Here is a 22,118-nt window from a genome sequence, read left to right as displayed (position 1 = left end):
GATCTCCCCCGACTCTCCATCAAAGGAGCCACCACCCCATTCTCTACCATGGTGCTTTTCTCTCTATACCCCTTATCTCTATCTGAAGTGACCATAATAATTTATTTGTTGATTATAACAAATAAACAAACAAATAACCAACTAGGGGTGAGCTCCAGGATAGCAGAGGCCTAATTCTTCTTATTCACTGCCCTGTCCATAATAACGAAGAGTGATCTGCTCACTATCCTTGAAAAGAATGAATGGCCTTTCAGAGGGTGGAGCTGGAGTGGGTCAGGAACAGGGGGAGAGCAGTGGCGAGAGAGGGAGAACTAGAGGCGGGCAGTGCTGGCCATTCCTCCAGGCCTGGCTATGCCGGCAGAGAGAGATGGACGGAGGCCACAAGGCAAGGACACAGCTGGTGTGTCTGTCTGACCATCCCTCCCATGGCCCCAGGAAAGCTGAGCTATGCGGGCCAGGGCCCTTAGGGCTGGCTAGTTGCCTTATCTGCCCTGGGCTGGCCGGCTAGGCAGCCCCCAGCCCCTGGCCCTGCATCACCTGGTGTCCTGGTTGGAGTCCTGGGCCAATCTCACCAGGTTGTGCACCAGCATCTCCGTGCTGTCCCTGGTGCCCGAGAGAAGTTTCTCGGCGCCTATCTGCTCCAGGACGGCTGAGAGGTGCTCGGCAGTGCATTTCCGGACTGAGGGGTTTCGGTGGCTGAAAAAAAATACAATCCCAGTCAAGGGTGCAGACAAGGAATGGGGTGTGGGGTCCCCAGACTGCCGCATGTGGACCTACAGTTGTGCCTCCATGTTTCATGCCATGATGGGCTCCGCAATCTCTCATATGGGCTACAGGGAATCTTCAAGAAAAGAGGAGTCACGTCATGATCATAGAACCCAGGATGACAATGGTAACGACGGGAGAAGGAAGAAGGAGCGCCTATAGCCGCCACGCGGTGCTCCGCACACACACACACACACACATGGGTGCTCACCACCTCTGCGCTTTCCTGAGCCCGTGTTTGCCTTCCCCACCTTTTCTCCACCTAGAAAGACCCTGCCCAATCCCTGTCTCCTTCTCTGCCCTCCCCACCCCCCTTGGCAGAATGTTCCCTGGGGCTAGCGCTGTCCTGGTCCCCTGTGGCTCCCCAGCCAGGCGAGGAGCTCCCGAGGAGCTGGCACCCAGCTTCCTTCCCCCCAGTGGAATCCTGTGCCCCGCTGGTGCCTGGCACATGCCCACACTTAGTGGGAGCTAACTGCACGTTTGTCCAAGTGAGCTGAGACAGGAGGGAGGGACAGGGGATCCATGGGCAATTTGGTAAACCTAACAGGGGAAACCCATCAGAATGTCACTTGTTTCTTTTTCACTTTTTCAAACAGGGCCTGTGTGCCCACAGTTCATTAGACACCTGACCCTGCTTCTTGCAACAATGATCAATTGCCTCAGCTTGTACTTAGCACAGCCTCAGAGCCAGGCACCCTGCTAAACACCCCTCATCTATTATCTGTTCGACTCCATAAGCCACTATTAGCATCATTTTGCAGATGAGGAAGCTGAGAAAAGGGAGGAATCCAGAAAAAAGGACAAATAACATCTCCCAAGTTAGTGGCAGCCACAGTGAGCTCTCAGTGAATGTTACAGTAAAGGCAGGCATGGTTCTGAGCGCTCTTTCATGAATCCATTCATTTACTCCTCACACTTTGAAGAGGTATGCACCATTATTATTCCCATTTTACAGATGAGGAAACTGAGCACAGAGAAGTGAAGTAACAATCCAGGATGTGAACCCAGGCAACGTGACTCCGGAGCCCCTCACCCTTCCTACCCAGCTGTGGTGTGGCTAGCAAAGGCCTGCCCGCGGCTACCACACACCCTGGGGGCTTCCCAGAAGCCCCTGCATCTGTGTTACAAGTGGGCTCTGGGGCTGAGAGTCGTTTGGCCCTGTGGGAGAGAGGGTTTGGGAAATGGTTTTGGTTTTGCTTTAGTTTGGGTTTTTGAATAAGGTGAAAGCAAATCTGGCTGCAGAAGGGCTCCCTTGGGAGGCAAGCACCTTCCTCCTCCCCAGGAAAAGGCCAAGAGGTGTGAGCTAGAATGAGACTGTGTGCCTTGCTCTGCTCACAGCCTTGATTTCATCAGAAAGAACGCCCATCCCCTGGGAGAGGCACACAGGCCGCAGGCTGGCTCTTAGCCCAGTCTCCGGATGTTACCACGGACACTCTGAACTCCCCAGCCTTGAACAGAACACAGTTGCTGTCCCCTTGCAGCTGAGGCTCGGGGCTGCCCCGAGCTCGCCTCGTTATCCCCAACCTGACCCAAGAAAGGTGGGAGAGAAGCGCACCAGGAAGCACGGGTCTTCCTCCTCCCCCTGCTACATGTGTGGGGCACCTGCTGCATTTGGCTGCTCCTCTCCCATCCCCAGACCTCTCCCCTAGCCTTACCTTCCCAACCCACCCCTCCGACAACGAGCCACCACGTACTAGATGCCCGCCGAGGTGAGGGCCACCAGGGAGCGGGCGGGGGTCACATTCTCCACCATGGCCCCCAGGGAGCGGTGGGCGGCTCTCTGAATGAACTCGCTGGTGTTCCCCATCTTCTGGAGCAGGCTGCGGGTAATCTCCTCAGCCTCCTGGTCCATGTTCTTCTTCAAGGCCCGGAAGAGGGCTCCCAGGGTGCTGATGGCCAGGCGGGACACTTTGGAGCGGAGGTTGGTGACCTAGGAGAGAGATGGGACGGGGAGCCTCCAGGACTGCTGGACCCTGCCAAGGGTTCCAGAACATACGAAGTATGGGGCACAGCCCCACCCTCTCCTGCCACCACCACCCTTCCTGCAGGCCTAGGCCTTGCCAGGCTGGAAACGAAAACCACACAATAGCTCTGGACAAAACAGCCCCATTTTAAAAAAATGCTATTATTGTTATCATCATAGTTACTAATTCCACCTGAAATTTAAAATTTGAACATCTGAAATTTGTGCAACACTTAGTCTTCTAAGTACTTTTACAAAGAATGTTCAATTTAGTCTTCACAAGCCTGGCCCCTCCAACATCACCCCACCACTGGAATAGTCTATTCCCAAGAAGGGACCTGGCCTCCACATGTGATAAGATGCATCCCTTTGCCTCTCTGGGCCCGGCCTAGGCCCCCACCCCAGCCCCAGCCCCAGGGGAGAAAATCCTTGGGAAATGTTACAACTTCCCTGAAGCTGGAGATCTAGCCCAGAACACTCCAGCCCCTCGTTGGACATCTGAGTACAGAGGACAGCACAGGGCTAGGACAAACAGGCATACAGGACTCTGGTTGTTTCAGTGCCCAGAGATTAGAAACAAAGAAAACCCAGGCCCCAGTTTTCCAATCTGAAACATGGGCGGCTACCTCCCACCTCTGTGGCTGAGGGCTAAGAAATAAGCAGGGGATGCCACGTTCCAGGGAGCCATGGCCTCTCCGTGGCTGCCATGTGACCCACACTGAGCAGCGGCACCAGGGAAGGGGGACTGCCTGCTCTGCAGGGTGGGGACAGTGCACAGGACACAGGCTGTCTAGGTGGCCTCACCTCCCCCGTCACAGCCAAGGACACGTCGTGTAGCCTCCCAGCAAGGACATCTGAATGACAGACCGCCAGGCGCTGGACACTCAGCAGGCCCTTCTCCTTCATCTGCCTGAGAAGTGAGTTCTAGGTCTGTCACAGGCAGGTGGGGAGGGAGGAGCCCTGCTCCCCGTGCAGATCAGGGGCACCGGGGCACCCCCCACCCACCCCCACCACCACCCCCTCCTGCCGCAGGGGAGGCGGGCAGCTGGGGTCAGGAGAAGGGGTCCCCTCACCAGTCGCTGCTCTCCAGGCACTGGAGGGCATCCATCAGCCCCAGCTCAGGGTTCGAGAAAGGCCTCAACTCCTTAAAGGTTCTAGGATCAAATTCTTCCTCCTCTTCTTCCCATTCGGGAGACCCCAAGGTAAGCACCGCGGGTAATGAATTGGCTGCCCTCACAGAAAAGGAAAGGAACATGGCACATTTCAGCAGGAAGACCCAGACCTGGCCTAACATGAGGTGTGCTCAGAGGAGGAACTGGCCGGGGCTGGGAGGGCAGGATTTGTGAGTCCTCCCCGCCGCCCCGGGAGACGCAGACACCTCCAAAAGTGTTGTCTAGCTTTTGTTGGCCTTTTCCACCCCAGCCCTGCCATCCTGATGGTTCTAAACAAGCCAGCCTGTGATACTCTGCTTGATGTCATGTGACAAAGCCCACCATGCCGGTGACTCACCCCCAACCCTGCCCTATCTGTGGTTGGGTGAGGCTCGTAAGTCTGCAAGGAGGGAGCCCCTACTCACACTGGTGGTGTTCTAACCTCATCCCCACCCAGGAGGCTGTGTTATCAGCTTCTCCTCTTCCCCCCACTCTCCACCCTTTGTGAAGTTGCCCAGGGGCAAGGCAGGGAAGTGGCCCAAAGGACAAAACAGGGGACAGTGAAAGCTCAAAGGAGACAATGCAGCTAACGGGGGCCCATGTGGTCAAGATGTGGCAGGGACTGCCAATAAGCAGGGATGTTGTTTAAAACTCAGGTCATGTTTTCTAGGATCCCCTTCCTTAGGGACGGATGCTAGAATCAAAATCCTAGCAGAACAAGAAGGCAGTTTAGCCATCTACCTGCTCCAATCCCTGAAACACATCACTGGGGCCTCAGAGGCACGGAAGGGCAGAGGTCCCCACCACAGTCCCTCAGCGTCTCCATCAGCGGAGCCATGACAAGAGGGTCTCCTCTGAACCCAGAGCTCACACTGCCACACCTTGCTTCCTGGCTACTTCTCTTTAGAGGCTCATCTCCACCAGCATGATTGTCAAGATGGCATACCCAGGAGGTCCTAGGCAAATCTGAGTTGGCAGGGCAATCCTTTACTTAAAGCCAAGACCAAAAGACCTCATTCCCAGATTCTCTTCTCACCTTTGCTGTTGGATAAGAGTCATTAGCCAAAATCTTAGTCCCCACAGACCACCATCACCTTAAGTAAACTCAGGTGACTTTGGGTCTCTAGGTCTCAGTTCTGTTGACTATAAAATGAGTGGGATGGATTATATAGATCAATATCTCCCAAGTATCAACCATTCAATCACCACTTTCATGACTTCTTGCCATGTCTCTTAATTACCTGTAATTTTATTTATACGGCATTTTTCTTCAAGCCAACCCACTTTTCAAAGTTTATCTTAAAGGGAAATTTATGTCACTACCATAATATGTAAACAAATATTATTTGCCATAGGATAGGATATTTGCAATAAAAGTAAAAGGACGTTAAAAACTCCAGCTATCAAATTGTAGGCAGCTTCTGATGACTCAAGCTGGAAGGAAGATCTCTTTGTTTAAAAAGGAGATTTCCAAGCCTGAGAGGGGTGCTCAAGACCAGCACTGAATTAAGACTTTCTACTTGACGGAATCAAAGGGATAGAAAGAGAATGGAAAAGAAGGATGAGTCAATATTATTTCTGGCACCAAAAATGGTGTTCTATTCTATCACCATGGTCCCACTACAGCCCACACTTAAAGAAACTCTGAGCCAGGCTGGTTGTTTTCAAATGTTCCTTAGTAGCAAACTCTTTCAAAATTGAAATGTCAGGTGGATGCCCAATATATAAAAAAGTGAGGCAAAATAGATGTTGCTCTGGTGGAATGGGGTCAGAGCCTCCTTGGGCCTTGGCACCTTCCTGAGCATCCCAAAGAACCTTTGGATCCTGGGATCCCAGGCTGTAATCAGCCCTAGCCAACCCTGACATTTTATGAGGCAAACTGTAGGAACCCAAGGTCTTCACGGATCCCTCTCTTCCCCTTCCCGATGTTTCCAGCTACTTCCGCGGATGTTTCTCCCCAGCATCTGTGGTCCCGGTGCACTGGTGAGTCCTCTAGGACATGTCCTGCAGGCTGGGCACACCTGCCTTTCTATCAGTAATTCTAGTTGCAATTCCCTGGATCCCCAGTCTGGCCCATAGATGCTTTTTTTTTTCTTCTTCTTTTTTTTTTTTATTCTTATGTTAATCCCCATACATTACATCATTAGTTTTAGATGAAGTGTTCCATGATTCATTGTTTGTGCATAACACCCAGTGCTCCATGCAGAATGTGCCCTCCTCAATACCCACCACCAGGCTAACCCATCCTCCCACCCCCCTCCCCTCCAGAACCCTGTTTGTTTTTCAGAGTCCATCGTCTCTCATGGTTCGTCTACCCCTCCGATTTCCCCCGCTTCATTCTTCCCCTCCCGCTACCTTCTTCTTCTTCTTTTTTTTTTTCTTAACATATATTGCATTATTTGTTTCAGAGGTACAGATCTGAGATTCAACAGTCTTGCACAATTCACAGCGCTTACCAGAGCACATACCCTCCCCAGTGTCTATCACCCAGTCACCCCCATAGATGCTTTTGACTCCCACACTATCCCTCATTCTCTGGCAAGGCGATCACACCTCAGACTGCCCTCTATTCTAACACAGGTAATGGGAAGAAGCAGAACAGCCCAGGTCACCTTTGCTGTACCCCAAAGCATCCCGAGGCAACACAGCGAGAGGGACATGAGTCCCCCAGGCAGTCGGTCTGGGCCCTACCTGAAGCATGGCGGGCAAAGCTGGGCTCCTGCTTGCTGACAGGGATGCTGGGCAGTGAGGCCCGGTTGGCCCGCTTCCTCAGGATGCCACCGATGTTTTTGTGTGGGCTGCTCAGCCCCGTGGGCACAGACATGGTCCCACTACCCCGGAGGGGAAGGAGGCCTGTGGAGGCAGAGAAAGTCCTAGGATGGCGCTGGTCCTGCCTGTCCTCAGCCCCAGTGTCCTCCTTTGGACATGGGCCCATCAGTAGCTCCCTGTCCAGCGTCCAGATGGGGAGCATGGGGGGCTGTGGGTAAACCTTCTCTTGCCCAGTGGTTGGCCAAGAAGTCTCCCCAGCCTGAGGGAATCGGGCCCCAGGCACCCAGTACCTTCCTTCATCAGGGCTCTCCGGGAGGCCAGGCTCTGGGAAGCAAGCTCCCTCTCCCTCTCCAGCTCCTTTGCCCTCTGGAGCAACTCCATCTCCTTCATCTGCCTCAGCCGCATCTTTTCCTGGGCAGACTTGGAGATGGTGACCTGGATCTGGCAGAAGGTCAAGGCAAACTCTGTTACCATGAGGACCCAACGGTGCTTTCTGTACCTGCATTTATTCAATCAGGAATGTGAGTGGCTCCTACCTGCCATCACTCTTCTGGGAGTGAACAAAACGACCAAGACCTTGCTCCTGGAGGGCTGCCAAACAGACCAATCTCTAACATCAGGCAGTATGTACCAGAAGGAGAGTGAGGGACAGAGGGTGACAGGGCTTCCATTTTAGGTAGGAAGGCCCAGAGGAACTCCCAGAGGAGGGGAAATTTAAGCAGAGACATGAATGAACTAAGAGAGCAGAGGCCATACAAATTTCTAGGGGAGAAGGGTGCTAAGCAGAGGAAAGCAGATGCAAAGGCCCTGAGCCTGGAGTGTGCTGGGCACGGTTGGGGGGCAGTAAGGACACTGGCTAGAGCACCCCAAGGTAGAGGATGGTGGGACACAGGGTCAGAGGTGGCAGGGGGGGGGCAGGGCCATAGTGCACCGGGCCCCGTGGCCCATGGTGAGGGGTCAGACGTGTCCTCTAAAGGACACAGCAAACCACCGAGGTTCTGAGCACAGGAGTGACATTATCGGACTTCCACTGGGGGATGAGGGGTTCCTCTAAGTGTTGTTGTTTTTTATAACTTTATATTTGGGAAGAATTTAAGACTCACGAAAAGTTGCAAAATAGAACCAAGAGTTTCCGTGTGGTAGGGCTTACACTAGCATAGTGAGAATGAAGATGACAGAATGGCCTAATTCTGGACAGGTCCCCAAAGTAGAGCCCCCCGCTTTTGCTGATATACGAGATGTGGGGCAACAGAGAAAGAGAGGAGGCAAAGGTGGACCCAAGATTTTTGGTCAGAGGATCTGGAAGGTTGGAGTTGCCTTCTCCTGCCATTGACTGGGGAAAGAGATTTTGGGGGGTAAAGATTCAACAGTTGAGTTTTGGATGAGGTAAGTTTGAAATATAATTAGATACCTAAATGGAAATGCAGAATATCAGTTAATACATACTTAGCTATATAATTTAACTGCTCCTGGAGGTCAGGGGAAGGTCTGGGCCAGAGAGGGAGATTTGGGGGTCCTCAGCATATAGATGGCAGTTAATGTCATGGACCAGAACAGGTCACACGGGGTCAATAGAAATAGACCAGAGGCCAGAGATCCGGGCTCTGGGGCCTCCTGCGTGTAAAGGGCAGGATGATGAGGAGGAGCCAGCCAAGAAGGACTGGGAAGGAACAAAATCTGATGGAGGCAGAGAACCAAGAAGGAAGCCACGCCCTCGCCTCCTTCTCTCCCAGGTGGGGACTGCAAGAAGAATGAGCCACCAAAGCTGCTGATGGGTCGAGTTAGAAGAGACCTGAGCTGTGCTGCATGTGGGAAGGTGGAGGTCATCAGTGGCCTTGACGTGGGCCATTTCCTCGGGGGCAGTGGGACCCAAACCAGACTGTAGCAGACTCAGGACAGAACGGGTGGAGACAAGACAGTAGTTTTGTTTTCTTAAGACAAAAGAAATAACAGAGAGCTAGGATGCTGATAGGAATGGTCTGATTCTGGGGAGGATATTGCTGATGCAAGAACAGGAAGAAATGCTGGGGCTGGGGTGTGGCTGGACGAAGCTATAAGAACAGGACATGGTGATGAGCGAAGGGGATGCTTGAAAGCGAGATGCCAGTGGGGGTGAAGTTATCACAAGGTCCACGGTCTGACCATGGGGTGAGTGGCCAAGGTGGGGTGGGCAGTGGGGTCACCTCACAGCCCTGAATTACTCTTCCTTCGGTTGTCGTGCTCTGGCACCCTGGCTGGAGCGGAAGGGCTGCGATGCCCGACCTCATCATCGTCATCACTGGACTCTAACATAGCACATGTGTGCAGCGGACCTTCCAGGCATGTTTCTTGTACTCTCATATCTCTGCTTCAAAGACTGAGCACAGAGCTCCCTAATAGTGACTCTTCAAGTTTTAGTAAATTCATCCAGACCAGGGAAGAGAATCATCTGGACCAAGGTCACCTGAGAAGCGCAAGGTATTTGTCAGCCTGTCAAGCACAGTCTTTGGCTGATCTGCTCGAGTCAGCTGCCTCTCAGTTGCTATCTTGGGTGTTGGTTCAAATTACTGGGTTTGGTTCACCTAAGCCCCTCTGTACTCTCCACATCCTGCTTCCTTCCGAACCCCGTGTGACCTCCTTCTGCCCTCCCTTCCTCCCTCATCCCGCCCCTCAGCTCCCTGCTGTACTCTTCCCTTCACCTAACCCCCAACTCGCATCCTTCTCTTCCTCTCTCTTGTTTCTCTTCCTTTCTTTGGTCCTCACCCCCAAACCATCAACAGGTTCCAGCCTTAAGCACCAGGGAAGCTGACTCAGGGCTCTTTCTTGCCTTCCTCAAGCTGGCCCCACATTTACGTATTTCAGAAAACATGCTTGTGTTCAGCCAGCAGTCCACTCTGACCCCCACTTTCTCCTCCCTTCGCTTTCCAGATACCTTGGTACTGCTCTCCTTCTGGTCCTCTTCTTTGAGCGAGGGGCGGGATCCTTTGGTCTGGCTGAAGGAGAAAGCTGTCAGTGTAGGAGCAGACTGAGATGAAAGCAGGGCAGGCTTCTTAGGGGTGGCAGACCTATCTCTGACAGGCAGGGCCGAAGGTCTTGGCTCTGATGGATCAAGAACAAGAATGGAGCTGAGGACACCCAGCACTCTGAAGCAGCACTCACTCTTCTGGGCTGCCCCTGGGGCTCTATGACCCTGTGGCTGGTGTAGCATTTTACTGCCTAAGCCTGCCATTCTCCACTGTTCTGCCCAATGCTTCCTTGGTGGCGAAACTCTACCGAACAGCGCCGGCGGGCATAGAGCAGGCTGCCCAAGGACCAACACTCTCCTGCTCTCATCTGTGCATCCATCCATCCATCCATCCATCCATCCATCCATTCATTCAATAATTACTGCACACCTTATCATAAGACAGGGAAGGGAGGAGGCAGGGCAGGAAACGGGGTGGGTCTTTTATCTAGGAAGTTTAAGATAGTTCCTGAGCATGTCAGTCTATCTCTCCCCAGGAGGCGTGCACCTCAGGAAGAGAGAAAATAAACTGAGTCCCATCATCACACAGCGTGAAGGGACGAGAGAACTAACCAATGCTAGTCCCATCCCCTCGTTGTACGGACAAGGAAGCTGAGACCCAGCAACCTTCACATGCTCTTGTGATTGATACAATACAAATTCACTTCCAAATGATAGCAAATCAACAGTATTTCTTGGTCATTCTAGATTTTCCTAGTCAATAGATTTCAAAAGTAACATGCCTTATTATGGAGGCAGGACAGGGGTAGATCAGTTTTCTTTCAATGAAAGAGATGTTAACTGGGTTCTCCTGTCATCAATGTTTGGAGCACACTGCCCTTGGGTAAACCTGCAAGTAAGGGGTCCACTGGAATGGGGGCCACCATCTGGGGCTGCCTGAGGCTGGAAGGGGTGCCTTGAATCTGGGGCCTCCAGGAGGGCTCCCAGGTTACCCTGGACCTCTGCCCAGCCCATGCCTTCTGCCAAGGATCCCTCTGCTTGGATCCCAGGAGAAGGATCGAGGGCCAAGATAGAGAAAGGGCAAAGGCTTCATTTGCCCAAAAGTAAGGGGGCAGGGCAGAGGACACAGATGTTCAGGTGCCAGCTAATGAGGGCAAGGACTGCAGGAATGCCACAAGATTTGGGGAAGCCCTCAGCTTCAGACAATACCATGTGGGCTCCTTCTATGTGGTAGGCACATTACACGTATTGGGTAATGTTATCCCCAGCTAACGGCTGGAGGGTCAGAGGGCCCTTTAAGGACTTTACTATTTTGTATCTCCTTCCTCACCTCCATCTCCAAGAGACATCCTAGAAAGTCTTGTCTGAGCAGCCTGGCCCCCAAGCCCCCGGGGACCTGGTTCTCAAGCAGCAAGCTGGGGATGCAAACAGGGGAATAGTCGCAAACTGGGGTCTCCTGGCCCAAACCCTCATGCCGGCACACTCAGGGGTAGCTGTTAAGGGACACCGTGGGTGCCAGCGTGGGTCACAGCCGACCATCCGAGGTCACCCCACTGCACCAGGAGAAGCAGCCCCCAACGAGGTTTCTATGCCAGGCCTGCCTCTTGGGCTCAGCTCGAGTCCTGAGCCTGGGGCTTCCTGGGCAACAGCCCCCCGCTTGCCAACCGACCCACTTGCTAAGCTGTCCAGAGTGACCTGCCAGAAAGCTGGACTAGCAGTCTGCCCCCTCCTGCCAGTCAGCACAGCAGCTACTTCCAAACCTCCTCCCCAGGCTCGGGGTGCTCCATCCAGATCCCTCACCCAACCTGCCTGGGGCTCAGCCTCCCTCCTCCCCACAGACTTAGGTCATCAGGCTGGAGAGCTTCCAGCTCCCTCTTCTGAAGCCTCTCTGTGCCCCGGCCTCCTGCAGGCCACCCGCCTCCCTAACAACCCGGATGGCCCTATTCCCCTGACACTAAGCCTTCCGGGACCTGCTGAGGGGTTCATGGGATGTGGTTCAATTTCTCACTCGGCCTGGTGTGGAATATTCACCTCTACTTGCTTAAAACAGTGCAGGGGCAGCCGCCCAAGGTGTCAGAAGCAAGGTCTCTGGAGCCCCGCAGACCCGCACGCACATGTTGCGGGCTGCCTTCCAGGCTCTGGGACCAGGGACAAGACCCCGGCCTGCAGTCCCAGTGCAGCCGGTCACGGGTCACACAGGCCTCCCTCGCAGCTGGGCTACTGGGAAGCTCCATGTGCTGGTACGACCCTCCGAGGTGGCACGGCCCGAGGCCTCAGTTCCCCTGTCCGTAAAATGAGGGGCTCGGGTCCGAGGGTGCTCATGCCTACTCCAACCCTACTTCTGATCCCCTACCCAGCCCAGGAGGCAGGGAGTTGAATTAACAGCAAGTGGCGGTGCATGTGGGGAGTACATACCCAGAGATTTAGGGGTCTTCTCCCGAGGCCCACTCTCCCGAACCAATCTTGAAAGAATCGGGGAGAAAAAAGCACCATGAGAGACGGCAAGTAGGAGCCACTTCAGTGAGGAGCCTGGGGGGCTCTGGGATGGGGCAATGGGCGAGACGGGGGGACCCACGAAGGGGGTGGGGCCAGCTCTGTAAAGAGGCTCTTGGCTAGGAGCTCAAAGCTGCAGGAGATGCAGCTCTATCCGCAAAGTCAAGGGCAGGCCGACCGGAGACCAGACCAGGCCAGGCTGGGTCCAGACACAGACGCCGCAGACCACCGCCGCTGCCCCGCTCAGGGGCCCACGGCTTCTCCCCGCCGATCCTGCAGGAGTCTCCGCCTCAGCGTGCTCAGCCCTCTCTGGTCACCAAAGCGGCCTTTCTAACGCAGATCTGATGGCACTTCCACACCTAACGGCTTTCAGTGGCACCTTGCTGCTTCAGAGTAAAGCTCACGGCCCTCGGTTTAGCACACGGCGCCGTGCAGTCCTGCTAACCTCACCCGCCTGTCTCACACCAACACCAGAGCTGCTGTGCACACCCCTTGCGGCTCCAGGAATGCCTCATGTCTCTCCCTCCTCATCTCCCAAATTCTCCCTCAGGCTTCGAAACTCAGCTCCGGCCTCACCTCCTCCAAGAAGGCCTCCCAGCCTGATTGAGATCATTTCCCGGGGGGTTCCCCAGAAGGATGGGCAGAGATTTCAAGTTATGGCCTCTGCCCGGCAGAGCTCCCCACTGAAGAATAGATAGGCGGTTTAAATAAAAGTGTGGTCAGGGGGTCTGTGGGCTAGATGCTGCGTGGGCTCTTCCCCTGATCGCCTCCCCAGGGAGGGCAGGGAAGACCTGAGCGCAAGGACTGGTGTGCGACTGGGGCTTGAAGAACAGTAGGAGCTGAACGGGGGCCCCCAGGTGAAGGCTGGTGTTGGGGCTGCAGGGATGGGGCGGGGAGGCTCTGGAGGTGGGCCGGCTCCTGAGGGCAGCACAGGAGGCCTGGGAGTGGTGGGCTGGGACAGGTCCTGAATGTCAGACCGAGGAGACTCTCTTTAAGCTGCTGACACAGGATGTCAAAAAATGTGAATCACGTGGAGGAAAGGTACACAGGGTGGTACACAAGAAGGGAAGATTAGAATGCAGAGCCCAGGCGGCAAGGTGCTGGGCTGGGAGCTGTCGGGGCGCTCAAGAGGGAGCCTGTGAGTGGAAACGGAGAAGAGAGGCAGGGGCAAGAGAGGGTGGCAGCCTTCGTATTTTCTCTTGTTTACGGAAGACCTGATGGGATGTGGCAATCTGCTAGGACAGGGGGCCACGGGAGCAAGAGCCAAAGATGATGCCAAAATTGGAAGATGGAAGAGAATGCCCGCACCCCGGTGGGAGTCGGGAGGTCATGGGAGGGAGGTGGTTTGGGGGAACGTGAGGTGGCCCATCAGCGTGGCCCTGATGGTGGCACAGCCTCCCTCTCTCCCTCTGACGCCGGATCGGCATCGGCCATGAGGACACCAGGGATGCCCACCAGGAGGATGGAAACGCGGAGCCCGACTCTAGGGAGACCTGGGGCAGAGCAGGGGATGAGGGAATGAGGAAGCCACCCATCCCTGGAAGCTGCCAGTGCAGACAGGACTCCCCCAGGGGAGAACAAGGAGCTGGGCACAGAGGGCCGGGACCAAATTGCAGGAACGGCCACATCTAAGAGATGGACAAAGGAGGGCACAGGGGACACTGCCTAGAAGGTCCTGCCACAGGAGGTCAAGAAGTAGGTTTCAAGTCAGGAAGGCAAGGAAGGAGAAAGACGTGGACATCAATACCTCCCATGATGTGAAGTCGAGAGCAATGAGGGCGGAGTGAAGGCTACTGGTCTGGGGCCAGAGAGTCCCTCCAGCCACCAGGACCGCCGCTGAGGGGAGGAGGGGCCCGGCGTAAGAAGGAAGCAGAGGTCGACGGAGCGGGCACTCAGATCCAGGAGCAGGCCCACACTCCGCCGGGGCTGGGGAGGAGGTGGACGTGTGTACAGACGGGAGGGGAGGCAGCATGGGAGATGGAGAGGTGAGGAACATGAGAGAAATGGCAGAAGTCAGTACAGCAGGCCCCAAAGGGATGCGAGAAGTGAGGCCTCTCTCATTCTCCCTCTGTCTGTCTGTCTCTGTCTCTCTCTCTCTCACACACACACACACACCTGCTCCGACATCAGTTTGGACTGACCTAGGGGATGTTCTGGGACATCTGAAGAGGTCCGTCTGTCCCACTTGCGAGCCATAAATCCAGATTCATTACAACACAGCAACCCTCTACCCCCCTGATTCCCAAACATTTTTGTGTATAAAGACCCCTTTTTATGTCCAAAACTTTTGTGGACCACTCCCTCCCACTTCCATACAAATACCAGATAATGCTTCTATTTTTAGTATCCATTAATTAAAATACATAATAACAAAGAGCTCCCGTGAATAGAGCTCCTATTTTATTCATCACTGCGACAACCACAGACATCAGCAAGCTGGTGGACTATGGAGGCTGAGACACTGTCTACTAAGCCCAGACGCCCATCCCGCTGGGCTCAAGGATCAGCACTGTACGGTCCCCAGGTCTGTGGCTCATGGGTGAGCCAGGCCCTTCACGTGTCCAGGCCCCCAGAGCTCCACCCTGGCACTGGAGGCTCAGCAGGTCTCGGATCTTGGAGGGCTAGATGGAGAGAGGGCTGCTTACCGTGTGCGGGGGACCCTCAGGCCCATGAGGACACCCTGGCCTGGAGGCAAGCGGCTGGGAAGGGAGCCAGGTGTACAGGAGGAGGCCCCAGCAGACACCGCAGCCTTCGGGATGGGCGGGATCACAACGCCCCCCCAGTGACTTGTGCATCTTCTCGTCATTGCAGTGCAGGTATTGTCTGGAGATCTGCATCTGGGAGCGGAGGTTAAGGGAAGGTTCTGGAGGCTCACCTCCCAGGCCCCTCACACAGGGTGGTCCCTTTTATCAGGAGCCACCTGGGGTGGTAGGCAGTGCTGGGAAGTGTCCTCTGGTTTTTCTTCCCAGCTACACCACCCTGGGACCCCCCCAGAAAGCTCATTGTTTCCTTACCACTCCAAGACAGAAGACCTGCCGCTGGGTCCCCCCTCATCCCTACTCTCTTTCTGTTATTGTTATTTGTTTTGCTATTCTCATTTCAGAAACTCCTACAACATCAGAGCTGAAAGGGATCTTCAAAAACATCTGGTCTAATACCTTCTTTTTATAGATGTGCAAACTAGGCCCAGAGAGGAGGGTGACTGGCCCAAGGTCACACAACCAGTGAGGGGCAGAGTGGAAACCAGAGCCCAAATCTCCTGAGTTTCAGCCCAGCCACCTTTCCCCTCTGCCGCACGCCCTTGCCTGTAATGGGGACGGTCAGAAGCATGAGGAACTCTGGAACGTTTAGACCAGAGAAGGCCTAGGGATCCCCAAGTGTAGGGCTGGTGGTCACACAGCCTGTGCTCAGCACCTCTGGGGCGGCCAGCTGGATCCCAGGCCAGCTGCAAAGGTTTTGGATGCTGCGGAGAAGATGCCCCTCCCAGTGCCAACCCTATCCTTGAGGGCGGCCCTTCACACACCTCCGGAGAAGCTCAGGGCTCAGGAACGGGGCGGGGGCGGTGGTGGTGGTAAAGAATGGAAAAAAAGAGGGACACCTGGGTGGCTCGGTTGGTTAAGGGTCTGCCTTCAGCTCAGGTCATGATCCCAGGGTCCTGGGATCCAGTACCGCATCGGGCTCCTTGCTCAGTGGGGAGTCTGCTTCTCTCTCTCCCTCTGCCTCTCCCCCAGCTCATGTACTCTCTCTCTCAAATAAATAAATAAAATCTTAAAAAAAAAAAAAAGAGTGGAAACAAAGACGGAAGGAGAGGCAAAACTCAGAGCAGTCAAGCCACCTTACCTCCTGGGCTCCGGGTCTCAATTCCTGGGGACCCTGACTGCTCCCAGGTGGGTCTAGGCCCTTCTCCTTGGCTCCGCCAGCCTCAGGGGTAGTAGGGATGCTCTGGATGGGAGGCATTGGCCTGGGCGCCCTCAGCAGCCTCTGAGAAGTGGCCCGGGGGATGGTGCTCCTCAGAGGAGCTCCTCTGGGGCCTCCCACAGGATCCAGGGAGACTGTGCAGGAGGTGGGGGTGAGGAATAAGTTAGTCCCTGGAGCATGGGGAGGGGGGCAATTCAGATACTGGCCACAGGGCCATCGGTTCCAGGGGAGGCTGAGACTGTGAGAGCAGGAGATCCACCCCGGCCCACCCCCACCACTAGGCTGAGCAAGCGGACCATGCCCATTCCTATAAACTTTGGTAAAAAGGGCCAAAGTCACCCATTTAAAATTCGGAGGCAGGCTGGGCAGGAAGGGAAACACACCAGTACTAGACTAGGAGTCAGGACAGCGGGCTCCAGTCCTGGCTAGAAGCTGTGGGACCTTGGGCAAGTCTCTGAATCCCCATTCGCTCATCTGTAAACTGAACGTAGGTACATCATGGGGTTATCCAAAGATTCAGTGACTTATGTAAAATGCCGAGAAAGTCCCGGGCACGTGGCAGGTGCCCATAAATTACTTCTGTTCCCCCTTCCTCTTCAGCTAATGATGTGGGGGTACTGCTGTTTCGACACAGGGGACACCCTGACCTCGTCTGAAAGCAGACCACTCCCACTTTCAGCTCTTCTGAGTAAATTCTGTGCCCAACGGGCATCCTCCCTGCCCCCCGCCCCACCCCACTGGGAACAGCAACATGCCCCCTGCCATCCCCACAGTAAAGAGCTCAGGATTCTCTTTGCAACTACTGGCGGTTGTGAAAAAAACTTAGCATTTAACTCTCAAAGGCCATTTTGTTCCAGCTACGTGAAAGTGGTCGCATCAAAACAGCTTCTCTGCTCCTCTGCCCAGCCTGGCTCTGCTTTGCCCTGTCGTGAATCCTGTCGGTGTGCTGAGGGGAAGGAGGCAAGAAGGGGTCACAAGCCAGGTGGAGACGGTACCCACCTTGGGCTCCATTTGGGAGGTGGTACAGAGAGGCCAACACAGCCTCCATCCAGGATGCAGAGGGCAGGCCCAGCCCTGCTCAGGGGACCAGAGATCCCCATCCCACCACACTTGCTGAGGGACCTGATAAGTTAAGATCACGTCCCATTTGTACCTTGTGTAGAACAACTCCCTGTTCTTTTTCTCCTGTACTAGAACCTTGTACAAAGAGATGACATGTCTAGAAAAAGAGTTCAGACCTCTCAGGGAGGGAGTCACTGGTCTGGCAACTCCAGAAGTTGCACCACTTGGAAATTCTAAGCAAGCTTCTCCAGCACTCCAACCCCCACCTGCTGTGTCCATACTGTCCAGCCACAGGGGGACTCCTTACAGGGGCTCCCCTGCATCATCCTGGGCACCGTCAGCCCCAGGGAGACCTCAGCAGGGGGAGCATCTTGCTCAGTGAAGAGGATGTCCCCTTCCTTCCTAAGACTTCGAGGCTTCTTATTCCTTGTGTTACTCAAACATTCACTGAGCTAAAAAAGGACCCAGTGATTGGTCTAGGAGAAGAGGAGAGAGAAAAGGAAATGAAAATTTATTAAGTTCTACCCACAATGCCGGGTGCTGAGAATTCTGTGTACGATGTTTTCATCAAACTCTCAGGCACACGGAAGTATTAGTATCCCCATTACACTGAGGGGAAACTGAGATTGAAGGGGTGACTGACTTGCCCAAAGTCCCAGAGCCAGCCAGTATCAGGGCTAAGATTGGAACCTGGCCTGTTTTTCTGGTTTGCCCACCGTGCAGATGAGAGAGAAATATAAAGTGCTCGCTGTTCAATTCTTTGCTCATCTATTCAACAAACATTTCTGGAAAATCTCCCTTGCCAGGCAACTCTGCCTCGCACTGAGGACTCCACGCCTGCCCTCGTCGAGAATACCGCCAAGTGCAAAATTCACATGTGAAACAAATAATCACACAAGTAAGTACACAGATGCGTAAGTACACAGCTCTATGAAGAGAGGTAAGAGAGAAAACTGGAGGGCATTATTAGAGAGTGTCACTGGGATGGATGCCGACTGGGGAGTGGAGGAGGCCTCTCTGAGGAAGGCTTCTGAGCCAAGCAGGAAGGATGAGTGGTAGCCCCGTGAGGAAAGGAGGGAGGTGGGGGGAGCAGCCTGTCAGAGTCTGAGGCCAGAGAGAGCCCACCTGCTCCAGGACTGGAGGGTCAGTGTATCTGACAGCAGAGAGCAGGGGAGAGAGTGAGCAGAGAGCAGGGGAGAGAGTGAGCAGAGAGCAGGGGAGAGAGTGAGCAGAGAGCAGGGGAGAGTGTGGTGCAGGCACAGGGTGAGGGCAGTCAGCCTCATGCACAGGGACTGTTCGGGAGCTTACTCTAAGCACATCCAAAAACTACAGGGTGGTTCTAAGCATCGTTGGTGGGAGCGGGAGGGAGAATATGATCAGATTGGCAATTTGGGAGGATCTCCCTGGAGAGAAGACTAGAAGGAGGAGAAGGAGGCAGGGGTGGGAATGGGGAGGTTAGCTGGGAGGCCACTACAGACCCCAGGCAGGAAGTGCATTCCCAGGGAGGGCGGTTGACAGTGCCCTGGATTGGATGCGTCCTGACCAGCTTGCAGAGAACCCGGCTGCCAGCCGGACACCTACTGATCCTCACAGCCAGGTAGCCTGAGTCCCTGGCCTCAGGGTGGGTGGGAGGCAGGTGGGCAGGGCCCCGCGCTCACCTCGGGAGGATGCTGCCAAGCCCTCCGAGAGCCTCCTTTTCTTGAGCTTGTCCTTGATCTGGGTGGTGTCCCGGGCCACACTGTTGGCCTCAGACTCCAGAGAGGAGAAGGGTGCCAGGGGTTTGGACCCCAGAGACAGGGCCGCAAGGCTCCCGGGGTGGCCATTCCTGGCCTGCCAGCCCTTCAGGGGGGCATCCAACTTGAGGCCGCTGGGGTCCCCATGTCCACTCAAGAGCTGCAGCGGCTTCTCCAGCAGGACACCTGGAGTTGGCTGGAGGGAGGCTGAGGGAGACAGAGGCAAGAGTGGCTAGGCACACAGAACCCATGGTGGCACCAGGCACCAGTGAACTCTTCGGGGCTGCTTCCTTAGAACAGTCCGGCTTTGCCCCATGAATCCCGATCATTCGATGTTACCATCGCTCCTTGGGTCAATTCATTCATTCAACAGTATCTGGGAAGCCTAACCTTAACAAGATGTGTCATGAGCTACTCAAGGGAAGAAAAGGGGAGTCGATATGCAGCCCAGTGACAGCACAGACATGAGGCCATAAATACTTAGGGAAGGTCTTCTGTCCAGGGACCACCATCCAGCAGTCTCCAGGATCCCAAGCAATCCATTCAATACACCTGACAACACCAAATGCAGATTGAAGAGTTCAGGTAACTCAGAACCAATCATGCTTCCATGCAGACACCAGCTTGTCCAACCACTCATTCAGTAAACAGTCAGAGAGCATCTCCTATGTGCCAAGCAGTCCAGACAGTGGAGAGACAACAACAGAATGCTTTGTGCACATAGAGGAGGAAGAGAAGGATCTGGAAAGCCTTCATAAAGTGGTGATGTTTGAACTGGGCCTTGAAGGAGCCTAGACCATGGAAGGGCCAGGGAAAACAAATACAGAGACCAGCTTTTAGAATCTCTGCCACACACATAGCCTTTTTGGAGGGCCTTGACCTAAGCCACAAGACCCACAGAAGAGGCCACAGATCCTGGGCAGCACCAGGCCCAGCGAAAGCTGACCTGGGTGCTGGCCACAGGCCTGTAAGGGGAGTAGCCTGAAAGAGGCCAAGTCCCACCAACCTCACCTTCTCTGTAAGTCTGGAGCCTGGAGTCACTTCTTCCGCCCGGGAGTGCGCGGGGCCCAGCACTGGTCCGAGGGACACTCCCACAGTACACGGCCATGGGAGCCAGAACCTTGGCTGGGGACAGAGGCACGGGAAGTCCACTGAGACCAGGACTGGGGAACAGGCTGTCCCAGCACTCTCACCCTTGGGGTCTCTGTAGCCCACCCCCAAACCAGAGCCTGGCCCACAGATGGGGGGCCCGCCACCCCACACCCAGCAGGCCAGGGTACCATGATCCCCACCAAATCCCACCACCCCCCTCTTCCCAGTCCTCTCGGCCTGGCTCCCCCACTTCTCCTCACACTCGCATGCCTTCTCCATCCGGCTTTGCTCCAGCCCCTCCACCCACACCCAGCTACTCCACACCTTCTTAGCCGCCTTCATGGGCTCCCCTCCTCCACACACACCCCCACCCTGCCTCTGTCCTCTGCACATCTCATGGGCTACTCCTCACTGCCATGCCTGTAATTATCACCCTCATGCGGTAACCCCTTGACCTGTGGCTTTGGCCCTGACCTCTCCCCATGGTGGCAGAGCGGAGCATCCAATTACCTGCCCAACAACCCTCTCCTGGGAGTCCTCCAGCCCCTCATCAGCATGTCCCACACTGACCCTTCATCTTCTCCTAAACCTCCCCGGCTCAGCAAATTGATTTGATTGATCCCTACTGTGGATATTTAACAAATGCTGCCTGTCAGGGACTCTGTCCCCCAGTCCCTGGTGAGACCTGAAGGCTGCTGGGAGAGACCATGAGTAACCAGCAGTGACAGTGTGGGGCCCAGGAGCCCAGCGGGCGGGGAGCCCAGGGGGAGGGGCCCTGAGCTGAGAGTCAGGACTCCCTGGGAGGGGAGAGAGGGAGCCTCGGCTAAGCACCCACTACTTTGAGAAGCCTTGCCTCTCCTCTGTGCCCCTGCAGCAGCCCAGGCATACCCCATCTTACCCTCCCCAATCCTTGCCTCTCTCCACCTGCCCTGTCACATCCTGGCACAGGGACCTTATCCTATTTGTCTTTGCAGGACCCATGCTCAGGAGGCACTTGAATGTTAGCAAGCTGAATCGTTGGTCCGACACCCCCATGGCTCCCCATCCGAGGCCACCTCAGGACTATCCATGGGGTCCTAACCCACCACCTGGAGAAGGCTCCACCAAGGGGCAACCCAGCATACCCACTCCCAGGGTGGAAGGCCTCCAGACCAGGAGTCAGGAGTCTATTCTCCTCCTGTTTCTGTCAGCTGTGTGACCTTGGGGAAATAAGTTAGCCTCTCTGAGTCTCGGTCCCCAGATCAGTAAAACAAAGGAGTTGGACAGGATTAGGGGTTCATATGGTCACACCTTCATTCTATTTCTAGATTTCTAGGTTTTTCTTAAGCTTTCAGTACTTCCCACTTCCCTATTAGAATCTAATGTCCAGCAGGATCTGATGTGGCATTAAATTATGCAGTTGTCCTCACATTAATATATCAAAGCCCCAGGGTGCTCTGCCCCTAGGTAATGACCTGTGTCCTGAGCTACCCTGTCATCCCAGGGCCTCGGCTCCAACCCCACCAGGGAAAAGCAGCTCTCCACCATTCAGCACCCCTTCCATCTGTGGCAGGACCTGTGGATCCCCTCACTCTCCAGAGGAAACGGAGGTTCACACAGCTGTCTCCCAGAGGAAGAGCATCAGGCCTGGAAGCCCATCTCCTGACCCTGAGCTGGCCACACTGTTCCCCCTTCTCCTGGTCTGTCCACTGAAGAGACGGAGATACCCAGCTGTCCTTGAGGGCCAAGCCCCATGTCCTCTGACCACAAAACAGGCCAGCTCCTCAGCCGGCCCACCGGCACAGAGAATGGAGGTAAAGCTCAGCCGACTTTCTTGAACACTCTGAGCCTTTCCCTGGGCCCGGGAGCTGCCAGAGAGCAAGCTGAGCATGGAGGGCCAGCGTCAGCAAGCAGGGAACTGGGCCAGGGCAGAAAGGCATGGCCACCTGCCTGTCTCCATCTCCCAGGCTGAGTGCAGCTCCTTACCTGGGGGGATAGCATCACGGGTACTCATGCCCTGGGTGGAGAAGGTGCCTGGGAGGTTGTCCAGAGGCAGCAGCTACTTCCGGGCCGTGAGCACAGTCCTTGGGGATTCAGAAGGTGGCAGCCTGTAACATCCAGGGTCCTACGGTAGGGAGCGGCAGAGCGATGTCAGTACAACTAACAAACACGTTTTAAATGACTTTGCAGTAAGCCTTCAGGAGCCCAAGTATTCTTGGAGTGAGGAAATCTGCTGCTGGATCAAAGGA

The 22,118-nt window shown here is 54.9% G+C and overlaps 1 protein-coding gene across 1 annotated transcript in view; it reads right to left on the bottom strand.

Annotated features, from left to right (window-relative positions):
• The window catches only part of TOGARAM2 (TOG array regulator of axonemal microtubules 2), a 40,363-nt gene extending 18,480 nt beyond the window's left edge, over positions 1-21,883 (bottom strand). Inside the window, 14 exon segments of the mRNA XM_021697544.2 lie at positions 538-696; positions 2,460-2,695; positions 3,533-3,638; positions 3,802-3,955; positions 6,571-6,732; positions 6,939-7,089; positions 9,560-9,726; positions 12,008-12,054; positions 14,731-14,864; positions 14,866-14,922; positions 15,926-16,137; positions 18,724-19,005; positions 19,810-19,923; positions 21,856-21,883. Coding sequence (XP_021553219.2) covers positions 538-696; positions 2,460-2,695; positions 3,533-3,638; positions 3,802-3,955; positions 6,571-6,732; positions 6,939-7,089; positions 9,560-9,726; positions 12,008-12,054; positions 14,731-14,864; positions 14,866-14,922; positions 15,926-16,137; positions 18,724-19,005; positions 19,810-19,923; positions 21,856-21,883 — 2,009 coding nt within the window.
• Positions 21,884-22,118: the final 235 nt, after the last annotated feature.

This window comes from Neomonachus schauinslandi, chromosome 10 (genome assembly GCF_002201575.2).
Source record: "Neomonachus schauinslandi chromosome 10, ASM220157v2, whole genome shotgun sequence".
Taxonomy (NCBI): domain Eukaryota; kingdom Metazoa; phylum Chordata; class Mammalia; order Carnivora; family Phocidae; genus Neomonachus; species Neomonachus schauinslandi.
Note: the sequence above shows the minus strand (reverse complement) of the source record. Positions and strands in the feature narration are given on the sequence as shown.